Raw genomic sequence first — 12085 nt, 5'->3', positions numbered from 1 at the left:
ATTTCTGCCCATTTCTGTTACCAAAAGCACAGTCCTTTCATATGACCTGAAGTCAGAGTAGGATGGTTTACACATTTTTATTATTATTTTTATGTCATTTATTTTTAGCATGGAAGCAGAAAAGCATTGTTATATCCAGTCATATGGATAATTTGAGCTAGCCACAGTGTATAAAACTCAAGAGAACAAGACAGGATGAGGAGACCATAGAAGAAAGAAAAATGTACATTTTTGAAAAAAAATGCATAACTTTTACTTCTGTTCATGAATTACTAAATCGTTCCTTCTATTGGCTGCTGTGTTTGCTTCATACTAATATGTCCTCTCTGTCTCTTGGCATGGTTTCTGCTCAAAAGGCTATTGTAAGTATGGCTTCCTATTCATTTCTATATATTGAGCAAATTTTTTATTTATATACATTCTCTTCCATCATAGTTGATGGTACTGAAATTTTTAATTATGGGAATTTTATGCAAATGAGTGTTATTTGCCTTACAGGTTTATGCCCTTTACACTTAAGATATTTAAAGGATATTGAAAACTTAACAAGTCAAACCAAAAAGACCTCTGTTCTTATTTGTCTCCCCCATCCCACTCCTACTCTGCCTCCTTGTTATAATTAGTACATTTTTATAAATTATTTGGAAGCTTCCTATTGCAGTCTGGCCTCCTCCTGCCACCTAGTTTAATAGTAACAGTCTTCAGTGGAGAGGTGGTGGAGTATAGGAAGCATGGAAGTAAAGACCATGCATAAACTTTGGAGTCTGGCAGACCTGGGTTTGTTTTTTGTTTTGTTTCAGACCTGGGGTTTAATTTTGGGTCTGCTACTTGAAAGTTACTGAACGTCTCCCCAGTCTCACCTTCCTCAACTATAAGATGAGGCTAATATTGCTCATAGTTGTGAGATTAACATGAGACTGCAGTGCCTAGTGTATTAACCATTCATGAGATGAATATTGTGTATTATCTCAGTTAAAACTAATTTTGCTAGAGCCTAGTCAAAAGGTAAATGCAAAATTACAGTTAAGGTATTTAGAAAGTATTTTCATTTTACCATCTGTACTAAAGAATGAACAAAGCAATAACTGAAAGTTAACAGAATTATTGCTTTCTTTTATATTTGGGGCAAGCACTGATAGGGGACCTTGTAGTCCATTGATATAGTTTACATATTGAGCAAAGAAGTAAATTTGATAAATTCCAGAGCTGTGTTAAAATGGACTTGAATAAACAGTTATAGTAATCATTTTTAAATACGGTGACTGAAAATCGAAGAAGTCAGTGTAAAGGTTTTTCCTCCCCTCACTGCTGCTTTTGACTGATTGGACAATTTGTTTTATAAGCCTATATTAATTGGGTTTGGCTGAATTTATCTCAAAATGGAATGTTTCATAGAATTCATTAATAATATGTACCCTACAAGTGTTAAGTTCAATTACAAAACCTAGTGGTCCTTTATAGACTGCCACTATTTTTTTTTTATTTTTAGGCCAATTCTAATCTGCTTTTTAGGAGACTGTGTGTGTGTATGTGTTTTGAGAGTGAGAGAGAAAGAGCACACACATGACCTGGGGGGAGAAGAAGAATGTTAAGCAGGCTCCACGCCCAACGCTAGCCACCACAGGCCTTGATCTCCTGATCCTGAGATCATGACCTGAGCTGAAATCAAGAGTCAGGTGCTTAACTGACTGAGCCATCCAAGTGCCCAGACTCCCCACTGAGCATGGAGCCCAACACAGGGCTCCATCCTGGGACCCTGAGATCATGACCTGAGCCGAAATCAAGAGTCGGATGCTTAAGTGACTGAGCCACCCAGGCAACACCCCCGCCCAGGAGACTTTTTAAAAAATACCCAGCCAGGGCGCCTGGGTGGCTCAGTTGGTTGGGCGACTGCCTTCGGCTCAGGTCATGATCCTGGAGTCCCGGGATCGAGTCCCACATCAGGCTCCCTGCTCGGCAGGGAGCCTGCTTCTCCCTCTGACCCTCCCCCCTCTCATGTGCTCTCTGTCTCTCGCATTCTCTCTGTCTCAAATAAATAAATAAAATCTTTAAAAAAAAAAAATACCCAGCCAAAGATGCATTCTTCAGTAAATTAAATTCTGTGCACACAGCATCTTTCACATTCCCATACAATCACATAAATTATTTGTGTGCATATTCAGAAATCTCCGAGTAATATTTATGGAAATTAATCCTAGTCTCTATCATGATGCAAGGAAAATAATATAGTAGATAAAAAGTATGTTAGGGAAGAATCTATTATTATTAGAATTCTACCTGCCTTTTGGTTCCAGGAATATTAGGTCTATATATAAGTGGCCTTTTTATTAAATTCTTCCTCTTTTTTTTTTTTTAAGATTTTATTTATTTGATACAGAGAGTGAGACCGAGCACAAGCAGGGGAAGCAGCAGCAGAGAGAGAGGGAGAAGCAGGCTCTCCACTGAGCAGGGAGCCCAACACAGGGCTCGATCCTAGTCCTGACCTGAGCCTAAGGCAGACGGTTAACTGACTGAGCCAGCCAGGCGCCCCTATTCAGTTCTTCTTGACTATAAATAGAGACTTCAGATATGCAGTTTCTAGGTATTTTATACTGATTGCTATCATCATTTGCTGCTCTCTCTCTAGTCAAAGAGAAAATAGACTTAGGTACATTGTGTGTTTTGAGCTCTTTGATCAGAGAACTTAGAACTCATTCAGAGTCGATTACTACTCTACTTTTTATTTTTAAAAAATAATTTATTAGTTAAAATGTTAAATAAATTTCTTTTATTTTCCATTTCCAGTCAGTTCTTCTAAAAAAGAAGCTTGAAGAACATCTGTAAGTATAAAAGTTGTTGATTATCATTCTCCTATCCTCCAGTGAAACAGAAGTATTTTGTTAGGTGGTTACAGAGTATCTAGGCAATGGCACAGGTGGCCCCTGAAGATAGGGGAAATTATAAGACATATTAATAGCGTCTAACGGGTCATCTCCACCCAGTGTCCTTAAGTCAAAATAAGTACTGCTTTAGAACTGTTTTCTCATATAAGATTCCAGAGTTTTATATCTTTGTGGTAGTATTTATAACTATAGTTAGGAGTTTGAGACACTCTAGGTCAGGAGGCAGAAACCTTTTTCTGTAAAGGGCCAGACATCAGTAACCTTAGGCCTTGCAAGCCATGGTCTGTGTCACAATCACTTAGCTCTTTAGTTTGAAAGCAGCCACAGACTATAAATTAATGTTGTGACTGTTCCAATAAAACTTTATACAACAGGCAGCAGGCTGAATTTGGCCCATGGACTGTAGTTTGCCAGCTTTTGAGTATAGCCAGCTGAATTTTCCTTTTTAAGTAAAGTTTTATTTTAAAGTACTATAGAGCTCATCAGTAACAGATTTTCAAACATTTCCTTGAACTGCAAATATATCTGAAAGTGACTTTTTAATCTAAAAATGAAATAAATCTTAAAATATTACATTTGTTTTCTCATGAAGAAATCTTCACCCATCTTTATCTTTAGCTGAGGTTGACATCGTTAGGAATGTTTTTGTGATTTTCTCACACCCAGTAATAATTTTAATCCTTCCTATCACTTTCTAGCAACACTCTCCTAACAAACATTGAGTGTAGGTTGGCCATGAATTGCTAGCCTGTTGGGAGTGTTACAGTGTTCCACTATGGTAAACTGGACATCCTCAGTATCACAGAGATAACTTTGACATGTTCCACTATGATTGGAAAAAAAGTTCTATAATTTGGCAGTTTGTCTCATGCTGTCCAGTTGTTTTTTTTTAATCTGGGAAAAGTGAGATAATCCTAGGAACTGACACTTGCTGGCAAGTCTAACAAGGGGCAAATTCTTAATGCACTAGTAGAAGAGAAAATATTACCTCCTAGCCATTGTGAGGTTACCTAGAGTCCGAATTCAGTACTGAATTCTGTCCTTTTTTTCTTTCCCATCTCTATATTACAAAAAAAAAAAAGGAATACCTGTTCTTTCATAAAACTGACCATTGTGTGTTCATTTACATAGCAAATATCTTCATCAAAAAGAATTATTAGTGAGGATGAGGCCTGTTAGTCTCTAGTCTCCTGTGGCTGCCACAATTACCACAAACTGGGTGGCTAAAAAAAAAAGCAGACATTTATCCTCTACCAGTTCTTGAGACTACAAGCCTAAAATCAAGGAAGTCAGCAGGATGGGTTCTTTCCGGAGGTTCTAAGGGAGAATCTGTTCCATTACCCTCTTCAGGCTGACTGCTAACAATCCTTGGTGTTCCCTGGCTTATAGACACATCACTCCAATCTCTGTCTCCCCATCTTCACGTGGCATTCTCCTCTGTACGTTTTGTCTTCACATGGCCTTCTTATAGGGATACCAGTCTTTGGACTTAAGGCCCACCCTGATCCAGCACGACCTCATCTTAACTAATTATATCTGCAAAGACGCTATTTTCAAATGATGTCACATTCCTAGGTATTGGGGGTTAGGACTTCGCCATCTTTTTTGGGAGATATAATTCGATCCACAAGAGGGTCCATAGACATTTCAAAAGGAGGTCATTCTCATGCAAATTAAAAACTACAAGGAAGGGCGTCTGGGTGGCTCAGTTGGTTGGGCGACTGCCTTTGGCTCAGGTCATGATCCTGGAGTCCCAGGATCGAGTCCCGCATCGGGCTCCCTGCTCGACAGGGAGTCTGCTTCTCCCTCTGATCCTCCTCCCTCTCATGCTCTCTGTCTCTCATTCTCTCTCTCGCAAATAAATAAAAAATTAAAAAAAAAAAAAAAACTACAAGGAAGACTATTTTACATACACCAAATTGATAAAATTAAAAATCAGGCATACTAAGGATTGCCAAAGATGTTCAGCAGAGGTAATTCTATTGCCAAAGATGTTCAGCAATGTATACTGCACTGAGTATACATCAATTTACTTAACAAACTGAACATGCACATATTCTGTGACCCATCAATTCCACTCCCTACATTAACCCTAGATTCCTAGAAATGCTATTATCCATGTGTCAGGAGACATGTAGAAGAAAGTATGAAAGAATATTGTTTGCAGTCACAGAAAAATAGAACCAATACAGATACCACCAATTTGTAAAACAATAGCTAGAATGAGTTATGTTCAAACAGCAGAACACTATACTGCAGTAAAATGTGTAACTTAGGGCTTACACATCAGCATAAGTGAATCTCAAGAGCATGGTGTTAAGTAAAAGATGGAAGTCACAGAACAATACATATAGTATGATATATAAAGTAAAAATTTGGCAAAATTCACCAATATATTGGTTAGGAATACACACAAAGGCTCATCACAAAAGTCATAAGAAAGCTTAAAATTCTGGGTTTTGGGTTCCCTAAGGTTCTGGGATAATTTCTGTTTCATGACCTGTTTACTGGGCTTAAATTTTCTTATTCTTTTAACTACTGTATATACTCATTTTGTATCTAGATATGTCACACACAAAAAAAATTTGTTGAAAAAGAGATAGATTTATTAGAGTATTATGCATAGGAAAGACCCGAAATAGTCTTAAAGTGCTCTGTTTTCTTCTCAGTTTTTTTTTCTGTATTTTCCAGATTATGCAGCCTTTTTTCCTCTCATATTACAAAGTGCCAAACTAAATATAGAGAGAATTACACATTTTGTAACTAACAGGAAGAAACTTTCCGTTCATTTTTTACTTTTGTATTGGAATATAACTTACATAAAGTACACTAATTTTAAGTCCCTAAGTTTGATGAATGTTTTTCTACATACATAAGTATCCCAGATCAACATATAGAATACTTCCAGCAATTCATTAGGATTCTTCATTCTCCCTTCTAATTGATTGATTCCATCCCCAAACTAGCCACTATGCTGCTCTCTTATCACCTTTCATTAGTTTTGACACATTCTGAACTTCCTGTAAAAGGGATCCTACAGTATTACCCTTTTGTATTTGACTTTCTTTGTTCAGTGTTATTCTGTGTGATATCTATCCATGTGGGTGCATGTGTCATTAATTCTTTTTTATTGGTGGATAATGTTCTTTCTAGTTCTATTTTTAGCACTATTTTGCAATAATATTTTTGCATTGTATAACCTCTGTAAAATTTTAAATTAATTTTTATAATATCCTATTCCTAGAAAAAACTGAAGATCATTAAGTTCTCTGTACCCTCTTGTGCATGTTTATGTAAAAGAAAAAATTATTTCAAAGTCTGAGATTTTTGTCTCTTTTTTTACCTATTTTAAAAATATATATTAAATTCATGTTGGATTAGGCTTTTTATCCTTTTTTGTTTCATAGCACTTTTGTGCTATGCAAGTGTATCCCAAGAACAAAGAAGTTAAGTGGAAAAAAAAAAAAGTTGACAATGTGTTAAATATTTTGTTGCAGAGAAAAGCTTCATGAAGCCAATAATGAATTGCAGAAGAAGAGAGCCATTATTGAAGATCTTGAACCACGATTTAATAACAGCTGTGAGTTTTCCCTAATTAGCATAGTTGTTTTTAATTGAAGTATAGTTGACACGTTGTATTACTAATTGCCACAGTTTTGTGGGTTTTTTTTTAAGATTTTATTTATTGAGAGAGAGTACACATGAAGGGAGTGAGGCAGAGGAAGAGAGAGTCCCAAGCTGATGCCACACTGGGCTCAGTCTCAAAACCCTGAGATCATGACCTGAGCCGAAACCAAGAGTTGGATGCTCAACCAACCGAGCCACCCAGACACCTAGTGATGAGTTTATATAAAATTGTTTCTTTCAGAAATAGGTCCTATTACATATTCTAGCAATTAAAGAATTTGTCTGATTTACAGAAGGAGTATATAATCGTCTTTAAAGTATTTCTAATTATAGTTTTGAGTTTTCCTTAACTGTGGATGGTAATGAATATTTTATGAAAGTAGCTATTTTCATAGTATACTTGCATGTAAGTCAGCCAAACTTTTACTGCTTTTGATATTTATACATGTAGGTAGCCTGATTTTATTAATGCTTTTGTGTGGAGCAGGACACAGACCTTCCCCCCCCCACACACCTTTTCTAACTGTGGTGAAATATATATCACATAAAAATGACCATTTTAGGGGCACCTGGGTGGCTCAGTTGGTTGAGCATCTGACTTCAGCTCTGGTCATGATTTTGGGGTCCTGGAATCAGGCCTGCAACAGGCTCCATGCTCAGTGGGGAGCCTGCTTGTCCCTTTCCTCTCCCTCGGGGCTCCCCCCTCCCTGTTCCGTGCTCTCTCTCTTTCTTTCTCTCTCTGTTAAAAAAGTCCTTTTTAAAAATGATCATTTTAACCACTTTTTAAGTATATAGTTCAGGGACAGTACATTCACATTGTTGTACAAGCACTGTCCATTTCCAGAACTTTTTCATCATCCTAAACTGAAACTCTATGCCCATTAAAGAATAGCCCCTCATTCTCCCCTGTCCTCCCAGCCCCTAGGAGCCACTGTTCTACTTTCCTTCCCAGAGAACTGTTGTTCTAAGTAAGTGTTCTAAGTAACTCATCTAAGTGGATTCATACATTTGTCCTTTCATGTCTGGCCTACTTCACCTGGTAGAACGCCTTTCATTTTCATTTATATGGTCTCCGTGTTGTCACGTGTATCAGAATTGAGGCTGAATAATATTCGATTATACATACTGACCACATTTTGTTTATGCACTCATCCGTTGATGGATACTTTTTAATTTATGCATTTCCAAACTGAAGTTTTTGCTTATTTGTAAGAAAACCTTTTTATAAAAACAAAAAATTATCAATTTTTAAAATAAAATTATAGGAATAGACCAGTCTCTCAAAGCTCCTACTTATTTTGTCATTTGAAATACTTTTCAGATTGTTACAATCTAAAAAAAATTTTTTTTTTCTTTCTTCACTCTCTCACCTGTAGCCTTAAAAATTGAAGAATTACAAGAAGCTTTACGGAAGAAAGAAGAGGAAATGAAGCAAATGGAGGAGCGATATAAAAAATACTTAGAGAAAGCCAAAAGTGTAAGTATGAGTTTCCGGGCTTCTCCACTTTCTGATCATGCTTCACTGGTCATCCAGTTTAGTGCGTGTACAGTGAGTTCTCACACTGAGAGCTATTAGGGGAAGAACAAAAGAAATGCCAAGGAAGAAGCAGTGATCAAAATAGGTTAACCCACAGAGTAGTTACTAATTATGAAGACGAAAATGGTCCTTTATGTAGAAAATAAGTGGCATTCACCTCCTTGGGGTAATAATCAAAATTAGCTACACTGATGGTAGACAACCAACAACATCTTGTGCCCCCTGATAGAGTAGCATTGTCAATAATATTTAACCTGAATCTAAGCAATCTTTTAGATCTCTCAGTTCCCAGGGAAAATGAGATTATTGAAACAAGTTAAATAACACATCATCAAATAAATCCAGAATTGGGGATAAAAGTCAATATTATGAAAAACAAAAATAGGCATTGGAGTATGGGGGAGCACAAGAGGCTCTTCTAATTTAAAAGCGCCTGAAGTACCAAATGTAATGCATTAATCTTTGGGTCCTGAATTGGGGGTGGAAGGAGCAGTGATTTATCAAAGACATTTTGGAGACACCTGTGGAAATGTGGATTTGGACTGAATAGTGAGGACCTACAGAATTGTTCATTTTCTTACAGATGATGTTGGTATTGTGATTGTGTAAGAGAATGTCCTTAGTCTAAAAAGATGCATGAGGTACTTAGGGGTTAATGTTGCCAGGTCTGCAGATTACCTTACAGTAGCCTCCCAAAAAGCGTGCGCACACGTGTGTGTGTGTGTGTGTGTGTGTGTAGAGAAAATGTGGCAGTACAGCAGTTGGTGAATTGGGATTAAAGGAAATGGATTTTTATTGTTTCTCTAGGTTTGATCAGTTTTGATAGTAAAAGTATTGAGCCGAAAAGCAAAAAGAGCTTTCCCAGGAGACTGCTAGTTGGCCAGCTAGAATTGCATCACATGCCCATGCCTAAACCAAGCAGAGGAGGTGATGGGGTCACAATGATAGGCTTTTTAACCATCAGGACTCTCTCTCCCAAGTATAGGGCTGCTCAGAGGCAGAGGGTAGCTGGGCCACATCAGAGGAAAGGGAAAGGGAAGACACCTGTCAGTAATGTCTGCTACAGTATTACTTATTAATTTTAAGACAGAAGTACTACTTATAACTGATTCTTTTACATAGCTAAAAGTTTTATATAATTGAAAGTTGTAACAATTGAATATTATTTCACACATTCAAATTTTAAAGTACCCTTGTAAGATAGCTTTATGATTCTTACAAGGTTTATCCTTGATTTTTTTCTTTTAACTAACTGCTTCCTTAGATGTTATATTCTTTAAGTTTGAAACTTTAAAATTTTTTCTTTGGGGGCACTTGGGTGGCTCAGTCAGTTAAACGTGTCTTTGGTTCAGGTCATGATCTCAGGGTCCTGGGATCAAGCCCCTCATCAGGCTCCTCACTCAGCAGGGAGTCTGCTTCTCCCTCTCCCTCTGCTTTCCCCTCTTCCTCTGCTTCCCTACTCATTCTCTCTCTGTATTTCAAATAAATGAATAAAATCTTCAAAGAAATGTTTTTTCTTTGTTCATTTTTGCAGGTTATCCGTACTTTAGACCCTAAGCAGAATCAAGGAGCAGCACCAGAAATACAAGCTCTTAAAAATCAGCTCCAGGAACGGGACCGACTATTCCATTCTTTAGAGGTAGTTTGCTATATTATACTATACTATACTATACAATGAAATATTTGGTTTTTAATTCTTTATTTTCTAAGAGCCTTGCTGTATACAACTGTGTCCATGAATTTAGATAACTAATTGTATTTTATTGATAATAAATTGTTTTTCATTTTACATGTTTACATGTGCTTCTTTTTTAGAAAGAATATGAGAAAACAAAAAGTCAAAGAGAAATGGAGGAGAAATATATTGTTAGTGCCTGGTACAATATGGTAAGAAAATAATACTTTAAAACACATTGCAAAGTTCAATGAATATGTAATATTTATTATACTACCTGTATTATATAAGTAGTTCTACCAAATGAATCTGAAAGTAATTGCTATGCTAACACACACTAACCAAACCTAATGCTGATCTTAGGACTGAAAAGGAGAAATGAGTACCACCATAAACAGGGTTAGGATGTTTTCAACACATCGTTATTCCTAGAGGATAGAAAGTTAAATGAGAGTTTAATTTCTGGCCCTGAGAACCATTTTATTCTGGGAGAAGGGGACTTGAATAATATCGAGCACAGATGCAGTAGTGTCTGTTTTGTGGGACTGTTCCATTGTCTTTGCAGGAATGGTACTTAAAATGAGGATGTTTTATCTCACCCAGTTTGGAAAATGTTCATGGTGATAAACCCTGAACAACTGGAGGTTTTGAAATTGAATTTTCCAACACACACGGAAAAAAACGTTAAAAATATTATAGAGGAAAATAAATGCTTGTCAACATTCTGGGCTTCAGTAAGATTTTCTGGAAGTGAATAGCTGTGAATTTTGAAGAGTGCTGTACTTTTTTCAATATTTTTGTCCTAGACTTGTCTTTTTTTATTCATTGTTTTTTCTTCCCAGTAAGACCCCCTCTGCCTTGTCAAAATGTTAGTTGCCTAAGACAAGAAATTGAACCAGATTTTTTTTTCATCATCTCCGCCCACCGCCCCCGACCCTATAGTTATGTTGTGGTTATTTCTGCTTTACTGATACTGTGTCTTAAAGGGTAATGTCCCAGGTTTCCTAATAATGGGATTTGATCTTTGTCAGAAGTTCATATAATTTCATGACATGTCCACATTTATTCTTGCCTTGGTTAAAACAACATATTTCAAATTTTATCACAATTCTAAAAAATAAGGGAAAACTATCTAAGGAAGTTCTCTGAGAACTAGTTCTGACTCCATCTATTCTGTTTCCTCTTTGTCCTCTTAGTGTTAGTGATCTTGGAACTCTGCCCCTCAATCCTTATTGGTCATTTCATAGTTTCGATTTGATTTGTATGACTTCACATATTGTGGTTATAGAACTGAATTTACTTATTCTGTGATGTGGTATTAAAGAATAGCCCTACTTTTCAGCTCTCAGGGAGTAAAGGAATAACTCCTAGTAGAGTCACACAAATTATGTTCCAGTAAGATAGCAAGTAACAGCTTCATACATACATTCAGAAAGTTCTGCATCTCAGACTACTGAATGGAAGGGAGGCGACGAGCACTGGGAAAAGGCATTAAATATCTCAGAGAATGGCCCTGTCATGGCTACTGGCATCTGAAAGGTGTGTGAAGAATTGGAATAAGTTGCTTGGAATGTGAAAGTGAAAAAAAGATAGTATATTTTAAATAAAATAGAATTGGTAATATATGTAGCCACATTAATAAATTTAAGGATTACCAATAGATATTTGTCAATTTTCTTCAGATTCTTAAATGCTTTGATTTCAAATTGAGTGAAAAACATGTTCTGGATTTTCTCATTGCAAAAATGGAGAAATGTTACTTATTTGGGTATATATGATAGACCAAAATTCTGTTAAAGACACAAAGCCATGACTAGTGTTTTCCCTAAAAGCTAACGAGTGATGGGAAAATTGATGTTTAGTCTTCTGTCTTCTGTGCCAGTCTGTCCAGTTCATTGTAGGAAAGCCCTAGGACTTCACATAGCTTGGCTTAGGTAGGCTCTCCTTTTGGCTCTCAGTTGCTTATTTCTTCCTTTCTTCCTTGTTGCAGTGTAAACTTCCATCAGCTTACTTGTAGCCAATTATTGGTGAGAATAAATAGTCGCTCTCTGTTCTTAATATTTCCCTGGTCAGCGTTCTTTATTGTCTTATTAAATAAGTACCCAGACCACTTTTTCCCTGATCTCCTCACAGACGAACAGTTTAAAAGGCGCACTCCCAGAGGTTTCCTCCCTCCTGTTTAAGGTGCTCTGGGCCCGGCAATTGTATATCCTCTCCCTACTAAGCTAGTAGGCCATCCTACTCCAGTCTTCAAGAAAGACCCCCTGCTCTTGGTTGGGCCCTCTGTTGTGGACTGTCAGGAATTTTTCTTAATTTGCTTGAGAATACAAGCCTGCCTCAAGTGAAGAAAAACACCTTGGTGGT

General features: G+C 36.9%; 1 protein-coding gene across 7 annotated transcripts in view; it reads left to right on the top strand.

Moving 5' to 3' along the window:
* The window catches only part of HOOK3 (hook microtubule tethering protein 3), a 111994-nt gene that overhangs the window by 90018 nt on the left and 9891 nt on the right, over nucleotides 1-12085 (top strand). For 4 of the 7 annotated variants that reach the window (XM_035003917.1, XM_035003922.1, XM_035003918.1 and 1 more), the window contains exons 17-22: nucleotides 357-362; nucleotides 2785-2819; nucleotides 6380-6462; nucleotides 7886-7986; nucleotides 9581-9685; nucleotides 9862-9933. In XM_035003917.1, the coding sequence (XP_034859808.1) occupies nucleotides 357-362; nucleotides 2785-2819; nucleotides 6380-6462; nucleotides 7886-7986; nucleotides 9581-9685; nucleotides 9862-9933 (402 nt within the window). The remainder of the gene's footprint in view (nucleotides 1-356; nucleotides 363-2784; nucleotides 2820-6379; nucleotides 6463-7885; nucleotides 7987-9580; nucleotides 9686-9861; nucleotides 9934-12085) is intronic. The other 3 variants (XM_035003919.1, XM_035003924.1, XM_035003921.1) reach the window with 1 other exon arrangement.

Source organism: Mirounga leonina, unplaced genomic scaffold (assembly GCF_011800145.1).
Source record: "Mirounga leonina isolate KUSES-001 unplaced genomic scaffold, KU_Mleo_1.0 Mir_128, whole genome shotgun sequence".
Lineage (NCBI taxonomy): Eukaryota > Metazoa > Chordata > Mammalia > Carnivora > Phocidae > Mirounga > Mirounga leonina.
This window is presented reverse-complemented; position numbering and strand designations above follow the sequence as displayed.